The sequence below is a fragment of the Microtus ochrogaster genome, unplaced genomic scaffold (genome assembly GCF_000317375.1).
Source record: "Microtus ochrogaster isolate Prairie Vole_2 unplaced genomic scaffold, MicOch1.0 UNK32, whole genome shotgun sequence".
Taxonomy (NCBI): domain Eukaryota; kingdom Metazoa; phylum Chordata; class Mammalia; order Rodentia; family Cricetidae; genus Microtus; species Microtus ochrogaster.
The window spans coordinates 93,024-106,451 of NW_004949130.1; the positions used below are offsets into that span (position 1 = coordinate 93,024).

Consider the following 13,428-nt stretch of genomic DNA (forward strand, 5'->3'; position numbering starts at 1 on the left):
TGACCGGGGACCAGAAGCAGTGAAGCCCCCACCCGTGACCGGGGACCAGAAGCAGTGAAGCACCCACCCGTGACCGGGGACCAGAAGCAGTGAAGCCCCCACCCGTGACCAGGACCAGAAGCAGTGAGAGAGTCCCTAGAGCTACTCTCTGCCTTCTTTACTCAACAGGAATAAAATCTGGGCTCCCACAACAGAGACAGCGCACGGCTCTATGATAAAACAGCCCCAATCAGGCTATTACTGAGACAGGAGTGGGAATGTGAGGCTTGTCTTCTTTTATGAGAAGAAGCTGAAGTTGGGACTCCTGAATTCACAGAATTTGAAATCACAAAAGATAAAGATCTGAGCCATCTGTTTCTATGAAACGTAACTTTCATACAATGCAATGTTCTGTATGGTGGCGGGGGTGGAGGGAACGACAGACAGACAGACAGACACACTTGTCAGCAAGCTGGGAAACAGAAACCAGAAACCAGCCCCAGCGCTAAAGAGCTTCCGTCTGCGCAGCCTTGTCACGATGTAAGGACTGAAAAACACCGAGCAATAGCGTCTAGAAGACAGGGGTCAAGGAAGGACTGTGCCTGACCCCACCACAGTACATACTGAAGCAATCAGTAAAGAACCACCCTGCTGCACACGGCAGGCATCCAGCCTGCAGTGGGGATGCCAGCTAAACTGTATTGAACGATTCATGGTGGCCATCCCAGGAGGAAGCAAGCAGAACAGCGTTCCATGGCTTTTGCTTCGGTTCCTGCCTCGAGTTTTCACCCTGACTTTTCTTCATAATGGACTGGAAGCTGTAATAAACCTGCCCCTCTCCATGTTGCTTTAAGTCATGGTGTTTCCTCACAGCAACAGAAAGCAAACTAAGACTCGGCCAGGCTATGAGCACCTGATCATGAAAGGAACTTGGCAGATGTAGTTTCTGTGGCTCCCTTCTAAGGTAACATGGTAGCAATGATGTACACAGGGGACATCCGGAGGTCCCAGGCACTCCAGTACCTTTAGACTCAAGGACACATCTCTAGGCAAAGGGCAGAGCCAGTGGGTTCCTGGCGGTGCCTCCCAGGCCTGACAGATGCAAACGCTAAGGCCAAGAGAATCCTGCATCACAGGGAAGCTGTGAGGACACACGACATACAGAAGCCCTGGCCTTATGGAATCCCTGCACAGTGTATGTGGTAGGTACCATTCTTATTGATCAGATCATTCTTCCATATAGTTCCAAAACCCTCAAGCATGCCAGAAGTCTGGAACATACTATGTAGCCCAGGCTATCCTTGAACTCTCCATGTTCCTGCCTCCCCAGGGACAGAGATTACAGGCCTGAATCAAGGCTGGCTGTACCTGTGAAGACACACTCACCAAAAGCAATTCCTGGCGGGCCACCAACCAAACCACCGACGAAGGCCACTGTCCCCGCAACCAAGGCACCCCTCCCAGAGTGCTTGACGGCTGCCTTCATTTTTCTCTCGTGGGAAATGGAACACAGGAGCTTCATGATGTCATCTACCTGGATGGGCATCTCGGCAGACCTTAAAGGAAGATTCAACGAGATAGGTGGTTTCAATGTTTACCCAAATGTGTACTTAAAAAGAAAGTGAAGCTGGGCAGTGTTGGTGCATGCCTTTAATCCCAGCACTCAGGAGGCAGAGGCAGGCGGATCGCTGTGAGTTCAAGGCCAGCCTGGTCTACAAGAGCTAGTTCCAGGACAGGCACCAAAAACTCCAGGGAAACCCTGTCTCAAAAAAAGAAAGAAAGGAAGAAAGGAAGAAAGAAAAAAAGAAAGAAAGAAAGAAAGGGAGAAAGAAAGAAAGAAAGAAAGAAAGAAAGAAAGAAAGGTGTTCTGCTGCATGCATGTCTGTGTACCACATGCGTGCAATGCCCTTGGAGGCCAGTGATCCCCTGGAACAGGAGCAACAGACTTCTGTGAGACACCATATGGGCGCTGGTAGTCAACAGGGGTCCTGAACAGCCAGTGCTCTTAACCTCTAAGTCTTCTCTCCAGATCACTGTTTTACTTTTGTTTATTTTTGAGATAAGGCCTTCCTTGCTACTTACTCTGGACTAATCTGTTTAGTTTAATTATTTATTTTGAGATAAGGTCTTGCTACACAGGCCTCACCATAATCCTTTTGCCTCAGACTTTTGCCCCAGGGATAACAGGAGAGTACCCCAGTACCCTGTGGCGGAAAAGGAAAGTTTTAATGAGCTTAATGAGCATTTTGACCCAAATGTATCAGTTTCTAGCATCTCAGGAAGAGCTCCCACCTTCCGGAAAGAAGAATTTCTTGGCCGTGTGCATGTCAGACGGGCACACAGCCCTGTGTGGTTCCGTCGCCAAGAAGCTGGGGCATCCGCTAACAAGCAAATGGGAGCAGCGAAGTGGATGAAAGGTCTGCGGTGCCCTCTGGTTAGCTTTAGACTCCGGACAAACGAGGAAGCGCCTCGGCCACAGGTTTTACCAGTCCCCTAGCGAGCTAAACCTGACCTCTCTCACGCCAGCAGCCGTTCATCAAGTGGCCCCGCAACCTTCAACATAGAAAGCCTGGCAGGGACAGCGAATTCCCAGCCATATGGCCCCTCGCGTGTGACAAGGGATCTGAGCCAAGTCAGAAACGGGGAAAAGGACAGGACTCTGAGGCCGTACCGGCATCTGGCTGCTCCGTAACCCAGAGCCAGGAGCCAGATACTCGGCTTTTAAGCTGAAGCTCAAATGGGGCACGGCAGGCACAAAAAAATGCTCTGAGTCTGAGCCCCAGTGAAGAAACAAGGATGGACCCTTGTAAGGGGTACACAGAAGGGATGCAGAGTGACTGAGGAGAGCCAAGGGCACTGCAGACCCTGTTGGGACGCCACGTGCTAAGACAAGAGCTGGGTAGGGCAGCACAGGCTGTCCTCTCGGACCTTGGGAAGCTAAAGCAGGGGATTGCGAATCTACGGCCAGCCTGGATTAGATAGCTAGATTTTCTTTTTTTTTGATTTTTCGAGACAGGGTTTCTCCGTAGCTTTTGGTTCTTGTCCTGGAACTAGCTCTTGTAGACCACGCTGGCCTCGAACTCACAGAGATCCGCCTGCCTCTGCCTCCCGAGTGGATAGCTAGATTTTCTATCAAAAAGAAAATAATAATGATTAATTAATAATTATTATTAAAATCTATATTATACATTAAATATTATTATAATCATATTATAATTAATTAACGGTAAAGAAAAAACCAGGAACAAGGTGAATTAGCAAGATGAAGCCATCACAAAACAAAATAAATCAGATTTCATGGTGGCTCATAGCTACAATTCCAGCACTTGGGAAGTCAAAGAAAGATCAAGATGAGTCTGAGGCCAGTCTGGGCTACACAGTGAGATCAAGGCTTGCCTGCACTCAAAACATGGGACTTCCAGGGGCTTGCAAGATAGATGACACGACAGAGAGCCCTTATGAATAATGACCGTAGGCAATTTGTGAGGAGCAGGACACATTGCCGTGCTGCTGGGAAGTGACATGCAGAGGCGGAGCCATAGGTGAGAGGCACTGTGCCCCACAGAGGGACTGGTGGGTAAGGAGAGCCCACACACTGACAGACCACTTCATAAGGCTGGGGAGAAAAAGCAGCAGGATTGACACTTCCTGACGACTCCCACACTTCCTGCTCCTGTGAGGCTGAGGGACAGACATGTCAGTAAGCTAAGGGACCTTGCTGAGGGAGTTCCAGGACTACAGCTTGGGTTATACTAGGCTTTGGTCGGTTAGCTGGTTTCTCTCCGTGCCCAAGAGTTATGCAGAATCAGAATCCCTCAATGTAAAACCGTCCTCTTGGCTCTGGGAGTTCTGAGTTCTGTAAGGAACCCATGGAGTCACCACCCTGACACAAAGGCTTCCCAGACGGAAGAAGTATGCTATGTTCCAACTCCTTGAAATGGTCCTTTTGCTCACCCTTACCCTTTTGAGACTTCTTTACTTGCCATGTAGCCCAGGCTAGTCTGAAACTCCATGATGGCCTTCTGCATTGGCTTCCTAAGCCCTGGTATTACTGGTCTGCACTACCCATTGTCTCTGTTTCCTTCCTCAATTTTGATAAACTTTAGATGAATGCCTTCCTTTCAAAAGACTAACATCCGCCATTCCCATCCTTGATTAGCTTTGGTGCAGATCCAGCTTTTTGTTTAATCTGTCGGTTACACTGGAAAAAGTCAGGTTCAGCCCAGGTCTCAGAAGATGGCAGGACACCCCCCCACCCCATGCCAGAAGCAAAAGGCCTGTGCCCTTCTGGTCCTGAAGCACCAGCACGCAGATAGCACGCCACATATCCACTCTCCGCAGAATAATGAATCTGCACTCTCAGAATGGGTTTCGCATAACAAGACAATGCACGTGGAAGAGGCAGGACAGAGATGCATATGGTAGCTCCCCCCCACCCCCCACCCATAAAGAATACATCTGAGACTCCAGTAGACGTCCAAAAGTTTGATTAATCTGTCCTGACAGCTTTTATGTCCTGGATCCTTTGCATTGTAACTCTCGAGCCTTGGAGTCTAGTCCGTAAAACGAGGTTACTGGCACAAGCACTGGGCACCCACAACATGACAGCTGAGCGCTACCGAGTGACTAGCAGGCGGGTAGGGCAAACCCTGTGGATACATAGGGCAAAGGAAAGATTCAGATCTCCGGCAGAATGGCGCGGGATGGCATGAGACTGCATCACACGACTTAGGATGAAATTTCTAACCCCTCAGAAAACCCGTGATTTAAAACTTACTAAATATTTAAAACTCATGAATTGTTTATTTCTAAAAAAAATTTTTTTCACTTAATATTTGGCTGCAGTTAGATGAAACTACAGAAAGTAAAACTGTGGACAACAGGGAACGGGCTAATGTTCCTACCCATTTCACTCTCGATTATCCCCAAACCTGCTCTGGATAATTTTAAGTGGAGCAGATAAGGCAACAACATGCCCATGCCATTCCTAAATCTCCACCTAAGTCAGTGCAAGAGGACAAGCCAGGCTCTTTAGCAGGTGCCAGGGAGCAGGGGAGCTGGGCAAGGGCAGCTCCACTTCAGCTGGGCGTCTGCAGTCGGCAAGGCAAGGCAAGGCAAGGCGGGTTTAAATTTCTTGAAGAATAATTTCAGAAGTTACATGAGCAACAGGCTTATGTTGTGGAAGTTTGCCACCCCAGCTCCTGAGTCCCTGGGAAACCCTTTCATTTCCTGCCTTCTTCAGACTCACTAGATTGAAAGGAAACATCCCGTTTCTCCTCCTCCTGGCCCAGGGCCACCCATGTCTGTCAGTGACCAGGAGAGTTGAGGACACAGAAGACAGGGTCTCCCCACCATAGTACAACCATTTCAATAATGCTGTCCTCAAAACAGGTTCTGATTGATCTACCTGCGGGCCACAGGGAAGGCAGATGCTAACTGAGCCCTGATGGTTTATAGTCATCCAGACTAGCGGGAAGATGACGGCCAGACTCTTGAACATACACAGAGCAGGGGAAAAGCCAAGCCTTTGGACAGCAGCCTCATCTGAGTCCAGTCAAGTTATGAGAGACAACGGAGGAGGCTCTAGAGCTAACGGGACCTCCATGTCCTTTATAGCAATATTGGGCAAAGCTGGGATTCCAATCCCCAGTGTGGAAGGAAGAAGTGTGTGTTGGTGGAGAAACGAAACAGAAAGAGTGTGGAGAACTGGCCCTTGCTCTCCTTTCCGGAATTTACAAACTCCAAGCTGAAATCTGGCCTCTATAAAGTTCATCATCCCATTATTCCACCACACAAAGTTGTCTTTTAATTACTTGGCTGTTGGTATTTAAAAACAAGAGGACGTCGAGGACGTGCTGGCACAGCCCTGCAACCCTAGACCTGGGAAGGCTATGGTAGGGACAGACAGTTCAAGACCAGGTTGGATTATATAGTGAGACCCTGTCTCAAAATAAGGGCAATAATAATATCTTACATTTTAGATTTTCCTGACTTCTCTTGAAAGACCAAAAGGTGTCAGTGGTAGGTTCACTACACAGCTCGCAGACTGGGCTGGCCAGGGGCTGACACCCGGCACTCTTCTCGGGCCTTCACCTGGCCTTCACCTCTGCCTACGGGCACCTTATCTACTTACTTAGTCATAGAGCGCTTCTCAACCACAACTCCAACTAATCTGGCTTTCTGCACCCCTGACATCTTTCCTGACCATCTCTAAATCAGTGCCATGTCCCCTCCCGTAAGGAGCCAGGGGTAGGCTGTGGGAGCCACCGCAGCACGCACGCGCACTCCCGCACACCCCGGCTGAAGCGGGCTGCGCTCGGAGCTGGCCCCGGCTCCAACCTCGGCGCTGCAGCTGAGGCCTGTCCGTGCCTCGGTTCCTTTGCGTGAAGATGAACAGCAGTGTGCCCGACACCGTGGGGTCCCCGACCGGCTCCGCAGACCCTGGCTTCCCCGCGCGCACCTTTACCGTGCTGGCGTCTGGGACCGCGGGAACACTGAGCACCCCTCCGCCTGCAGCCGGCTCCGCTCTGTCAGCGCCAGCGAGGCGCTCACAGGCCACGGCCGCCCTGGCTCCGCCCTCCCTCCTTCCGGCTCCGCCGGCCTTCCGGGTCGCCGTGCCTCGGGTCCCCGCGGGTCTGGGTGCTCAGTGGGGCCAGGCCTGGGAGGGAAGGACCCTGTGGGTTCAGCGGGGCATCCCTTCCCCCCGCGCCCCGCCCCAGCGTCTGGTTGGCTGGCAAGTACAGACCAAGGCTTGGAAGCGGTGACCTTACGGGAATGGGGAGGACTTTGTGACCCGAGGACACACCGGGACACAAAGCTTCCCCCACCCACCTACTCCGGCTACCCCGTCCTATAGCCAACCTCACGTCTAGGATCCGGGGTCGCTCCTGGAAGGTCCTTTCCGAGCACCCTTTGCGCGGGGAGTGTGACCTGAAGGGGCTTCGTCCCACCCCGGAATCTATGCCTGGAAGATGCTGCCGGGGAGCTGAGCTGTCAGGAACTGCTACTGATTAACTCTGGGGCCTAAGTGGGGTGTGCAGGGGCTGGCCTGACCTTCACACCTCCTGCTGCTAGAAAGGAGTCCGCTCCACTTGCAGTCAAAAGGAGGCTAATTTGGAGGAGAGCAAAGAGTAGCCGAAAAACCCTAAGAGGCCCGTAGAGCAGTCCCCATTCTTGACTCTAAGGACCCCAGGGATAGCCTTGAACTATCCCTAGTCAGAAAGAGGCTTCTGGAACATCTCCCAGTACAGTGAACTGTAACCCCGAGCAAAGTCTTGCTGAGTAGGAACAGTTGTCCTTGCCAAACTAGTTTCAGAGGAGCTGGGCGAGCTAACGCCACCCAATTAGAAAGTGTGGACTGCAGTCTGGGTCTGTGTGGCTTCTAGCATGCTCTGCCTGGGTTGTGGCAGTACAGCGAGCCTCCAGATGACAGACTTTCCCATGAAAATCCTATCATTTATGTTCTTCGTGTCTTCTTGTGAGAAAACTTCGGAAACCTTTTAATACCAAGATTCTCCTGGCTAGTGTGGAAAATTGGTGTCTGCCTTCTAATAGGAACGTTTTCCTGAGTTTGGGTTACTTACAAGAGCCAACCAGAGTTAACTGAGGCTGAGAATCGATCAGCTCGCTGCTCCAGTTCTGCCTAAGCTGAATGAGAAGCTCCAGTGGCCCCTGCGGGCAGCGCCCCCTGGTGGCACGTTAGAGAACCGGACTGTCGTCTCCTTTGCTTAAGAATAGAAAGCACAAGAAGCAGGCAGAGGTGCAGGGAGCAAGGAAGAAAGCTCAGTGGAGAAGAGAGGCTAGGATATAAGACATTCACACAAATGAAGTCATAAAATGATCGCGCTGAGGGCTAGAAATGTTCACCGGCGGCTGAGGCTGTCTGTGGAGGAGGCATCACAGAAGGTCTAGGTGGTGTACGTCCGTAGTCCGATCACTTGGGATCCACCTTTAATCCTAGCACTCAGGAGGCAGAGACAGACAGATCTCTTAGTTTGGGGCCAGCCTGAACTATATAGAGAGTTCCAGATGGGCCAGGGCTACATAGTGAGTTTGAGACCCTGTCTCAATAATAACAAACAAACAAACAAAAAAACCCACAACAGTTTGAAGCCATCTTAGGCTGAATATGGAAACCCGGTCTAAACCCTCTCCCCTTCCAACCCCAAGTTCACACAATGAAAGCTATTGATAGGGTAGTGGTACTAAGAATGGTCTTTGGGAGGTGACTAGTGACCTTGTAGAAGGGGTCCGAGGGAGCTTGTTGTCTCCTTCCTCCATCAGTGAGGTGCTTGACTTCATGAGACATGGAAGCTGCTGGTATTTCCTGGTCTCCAAACTAAGGAATAAGTTCAGTTGTTCATAAATCTCCTATCTTGCTCTTTTGTTGCAGCAGCTTGAAGGGACTAAGACACTTCCCCTGAGCCTGTAGGAAAGACCCCTGTCTCTTTTAGTTTCTGCTAAAGCCACCAGTCGTCCATAACCATTGACTTGCAGTGTTAATTTTCTCTGTTGCTGTATGGCATTCGGCATTCGTGTGTGTGTGTGTGTGTGTGTGTGTGTGTGTTATATGTGTGCCTGGTGCATGCATGTGTGTAGGCTGGTGCACCTATGTGTGTACATGAAGAGGCCAAAATAAGACATGCTTTTATTGCTCTCTATGGTGGTTTGAAATAAAATGGTCCCCAAAGGGCACTATTAGGAAGTACGGCCTTGTTGGAGTAGGTATGGTCTTGTTGGAGGAAGTGTGTCACTGCGGAGGCAGGCTTTGAGGTCTCATATATGCTCAAGCCATGCCCAGTAGACCAATCACTTCCTTCCTGTTGCCTGTACAAGGGATAGAGCTCTCAGCTACCTCTCCAGCACCATGCCTGCCTGCGTGCAGCCATGTCTGACCATGGTGATAATGGACTGAACCTCTGAAATGCAAGCCATCTCAATTAAATGTTTTCCTTGTAAGAGTTGCTGTAGCTGGGCAGTGGTGGGCTCACGCCTTTAATCCCAGCACTTGGGAGGCAGAGGCAGGTGGGTCTCTGTGAGTTCAAGGCCAGCTTGGTTTACAGAGAGAGTTCCAGGACAGGCTCTAAAGCTACGTGGAGAAACCTTGTCTCCAAAAAAAAAAAAAAAAACAAAAAAAACAAAAAACAAAAAGAAAGAAAAAAAAAGAGTTGCCATGCCATGGTGTCTCTTCACAGCAACAGGAACCATAACTAAGACGCTCTTCCTTATCACCTTGAGTTGAGGCTTCTTACTGAGTTAGTGTCTTGAGTTGAGGTTTCTTACTGAGTTAGTCAGTGTCTTGCTGTTTCAGCTAGGCAGACTGTCTAGTGAATTAGTTCCTGGGATCTGCCTCCAGTGCTGGGGCCCCAGTCATATGGAGCCACCCCTGGCTCTTCACATGGGTGCTAGGAACTCACACTCAGGTCCCCACACTTGCTTACAAAGCACTTAGCCCTGGGCCATCTTCTCAGTCCTCCAGTCCCTGTCCTTAGAAGGACACCAATTATGGTGGCTAAGAGCCTACTTCCTTGACCTCATTTTTACACGATTACATCCATAAAGACCCTACTTTCAAATAAGGTTACACACACAGTGACAGAGTACTCAGTGTGCTCTAGGCTTCCTGTTTTGTGCGTCAAGATATGAGCTCTCTAGTGCTGGAGGAGAAGCTCAGTGGTTAAGAGAACTTCCCTCTTTTCTAGAGGACCTAAGTTGAGTTCCCAGTACCACCTTTATAGCTCCAGCTTCAAAGGGATCTCATGTCTCTGACCTCCACTGGCAACTGCATTCAGATGCATACACACAAAAACAAATGAACAAAAATTAATATAAATACATACATACATAATTAAAAAGATGTGAGCTCCCAGCTGCTGCTCAGTTACCTGCCACCCTGCTTTTACTCTGCTGCCATGGAACTGTGAGCCCAGTGAAACCCTTCCTTTTATGAGTTGTCTTGGTCATGATGTCTTACCACAGCCGCAGAAAGTAACAAAGACAAACCCATAACACCAGGACCTCACGAAATGCCAGACTGTGAGACTTGAGCACATGCCTGACAGATCCACGTCCGCTCCATGGCAGGACACAGACAGAATGCTCAGACCAGGCCTACGTCAAGCCCAACCTGTGCATGAGGACCACTGGCACTCCAGTCTCTGGAGAGCTTGACTCTCAAAGTGCTGTCAGGGCCAGGGTGGTGTGGAGACCGCTGACAATCTCATCTTGGCCCCATCACTCTTCCAAAGATTCATCCGTCATCATCCTTCAGATTTCCGTAGACCGTTATCACACCCCTTTGGTGGCCAATTAGCATCAGTCTGCACGTTTGCTGTGGCATTCCGTGCAGTGTCATCACTGCCAGGATTACTGTCATTCCCTCCCCGCACAGCCATGCCTCCCTCAGCCATCGTCACCGCCTAAATCTCCTCCAGGTCCCCAGCCTTGCAAGCGCCAACTTACCCAAGGCGGGACATTAAAAATCATTAGCAGAGACAGGAGATGGCTGGCTGGCAGGCTCCTTAACCCCTGGTTCCTCTCTAATTCCTATCACTTTCCCCAAAGTCACATTTAACAAGAAACAGCAGAGCTCGGTGGAAACACAGTGCAAATACAGCTTCCAGACAAAGCCCTAGGCTGGCTCCCGACTCATCCTTACCGTCCCAAGCAAGAAATGAAGACAAGGCTCTCAACAACCTGGGCTTATTGTGATGACTTAAATGAGAAAAGCAAGAAAAAGTGCTATGTTCACCAAGAACAGGAGACCAGTGGTACCAGCGTGCTGTCAATGACCCATGTCTGCAAGGCAACCCGAGGATTCTAAGGGAGAACTTAAAGATGAATTTGACACAGCTCTGCAGCACCCCGAATCTGCCAGGCGGTGGTGGCATGCACCTATTGTCTCGGCATTTGAGAGGCTGAGATAAGAGGAGCATTAAAACTTTGAGGCCGGCCTGAGCTACACAGCAAGATCCTGTCTTGAAAAAAAAAGGGGGGGGGAGAATATGCAAATGGCTCAGCATTAGGAGCCCCAGCTGCTCTTCCAGAAGACCTGGGTATAGAGTTCCAGCACCCACATGGCAGCTCACTGTAACTCTTAGTTTCAGGGGAACTGATGCCCTCCTCTGGTCTCTGTGTGAACCAGACACATGAGTAGTGCACAGACATACATTCGGACAAAACATCCATTCACATAAAAAGAAATTAAATTTAAAATAGGAACCATACTCTATGAAAATAGGAAAGACACTATTTGGGACAAGAAACCAGAACAGCATGGGCACCGGAGAGGATAACGGGGTGAATAAGGTTCAAGTATATAATACACCTGAGCAAAAACGTCACGAAACCTAGCCCTCATACAATAAACATGTGTTGGGAAATGTGTTGTGTTTGGTGAGGACTGAAGCAGGGCCTCACTGTGTAGCCTTAGCTGGCCTAGATCTTACCACGGTGGCCTTGAGTTTAGGATTATCCTTGCGTCTTCCTCCCAAGTGCTAGGATCGAATTCACTCAACATCATACCCAGCTAGTATTTTTCTTTTTTTAAAAATGGAAAAAGAATTAGACCCGACTTCAAACCGCACTAATAAATTTTAGCTTTCCAGATATGGCATAGCGCTGACTCCTGGATGAGGCCCAGAGAACGTGTCACAGATGGTTCTGAGGGGACTTTGGAAGATTACAATGCCATAAAAGACTGGGGGGAAAGAATCCACCTTGCCTTCCTCTCAGAGGGCGCAGGAGAGTTTCCCACTCAGAAGACTTATTTTCAGTCTGAGAACAATGGGTTTTCAATGGTTCTGTTGAACATGCAATTCTCACACAAGTATTTCTATAATTATCCTGTTTCAGTTATGATACAGTTTCTGGAACAATGGGACTTTTATTGTATTGCTATATCTGTTATAATAGATGTTTATTACAGAAAATTATGGTAGAGTCACTCTTACGATTCTGAAGTTTTTATTTCAAACTGCTCATAGGATGGAAATCCTTTCTTTTCCTAAGTAGTTTTACTTTAGTGCTGCAACGGGTGCACTTATTTTAACCCTCGTTGGTTTGAGGGTTTCTTCAACAACAGAACATTTCTTCTGCTTCAGATGCATGCTGTGAGGTCACCCGTGGTATTTACTTGCTAGCCATCCTGGCCAGTATGCTTTCCATTTCCTTCATCTAGTGGATGCTGGAGATATGGCTTAGCAATCAAGAACACTTCTTGCTCTTGTAGAATACCTGGATTCAATGCCCTGGACTTACACAGCAACTCACAATCACCTGTGACCCCTGTTCCCAGTGATCTGATGCCCTTTTCTGACCAACTCGGGCACTAGGCATGAAGGTAATGCAGGAGAAATACTTATACACATAAGATAAATAATATAAACTTTCTGGTTCATCTGGATCATTTATGAACATCTGTGTGTGTGTGTGTGTGTGTAAAGGGATATATGTATTGTGCTTTTATATTAAGGCTTATCTTTTTTTAAGGCTTATCTTTATTATTTTTTAGTTATACATAGTCTGTGTGTGAACATGGGCACATGATTGCAGGTGCCTGAAGTGAGGAGGAGTTGTCATATCTCCTGGGACTGGAGTTGTAAACAGTTTTAAGTGCTGGGAATTGAACCCAGGTCCTCTGGCAACCAGTGCTCTTAGCCAGTGAGCCATATCTCCAGTTCCCATGTCGTGGTATCTTTGAGGCATAAACTCCACAGTAATCCAAGCTGGTCTTGAATTTATGATCTCCCCCCAGAAGATGAAATTACAGGCATAAGCAGTCATACCCAGGACTCTGCTAAGGAGATCCTCGCCACCCTTAGAATAAATTAAGGCAAAAAGCTGCATTTGAGAAGGAAAACTATTTTAGTGACAGTAGAGACATAGAAACGTCAAAGGTGCTCTCAGAGTGGGCAAAGCCCTTTTCAGATGGTGGTGTAGCTTGGCGAAGAGTTGGGGCTGCAGACTTAAACTGGGATTTGGAAAGCTATCACCTTGCCTGGGTGAGTGTGTTAGTCCAGAAGTCACTGTGACAAAAAATTAAAAAAATAAAATAAAAAATAAACAAATAAAAATCTGAAAGAACAACTTAAAGAAAAGTTTGTTTGGGATCATTCCAGAGAGTTCAGTTTCACTTGGCCCCATGTCCTTGGGCAATCGTGGTGGGAGAGCAAGTGGCCAGGGCTGATTTTCAGGTTCTGCTGAATAAGGGGCAAAGGAAAAAGTTATGGGGCCAGGGCAAGATAAAACAGCCTTGGGACCACTTCTCCCATCCCTGCTTTGGCTTTCACTGTTTACTAATGATGCCATCGAGGAACTGGTCCAGCAGCTAAATCAACGTCCTCAGTATTTCCGGGAATAACATCACAGATGCTCCCAGAAGTCTGCCTCACTAATACCAACTCCTCCCCCTATCACCGGGCCTGCCTGCTGGTCCCTCCCTCTCTTCTC

The 13,428-nt window shown here is 48.8% G+C and overlaps 1 protein-coding gene across 5 annotated transcripts in view; it reads right to left on the reverse strand.

Annotated features, from left to right (window-relative positions):
• The window catches only part of CUNH19orf12 (chromosome unknown C19orf12 homolog), a 12,332-nt gene extending 5,469 nt beyond the window's left edge, over positions 1 to 6,863 (reverse strand). Inside the window, exons 1-2 of one of the 5 annotated variants that reach the window (XM_026789925.1) lie at positions 6,841 to 6,863; positions 1,366 to 1,535 (exon numbers count right to left, since the gene is read on the reverse strand). In XM_026789925.1, coding sequence (XP_026645726.1) covers positions 1,366 to 1,525 — 160 coding nt within the window. In that variant the 5' untranslated portion in view covers positions 1,526 to 1,535; positions 6,841 to 6,863. The other 4 variants (XM_026789924.1, XM_005368404.3, XM_005368405.3 and 1 more) reach the window with 4 other exon arrangements.
• Between the last annotated feature and the right edge of the window lie 6,565 nt (positions 6,864 to 13,428).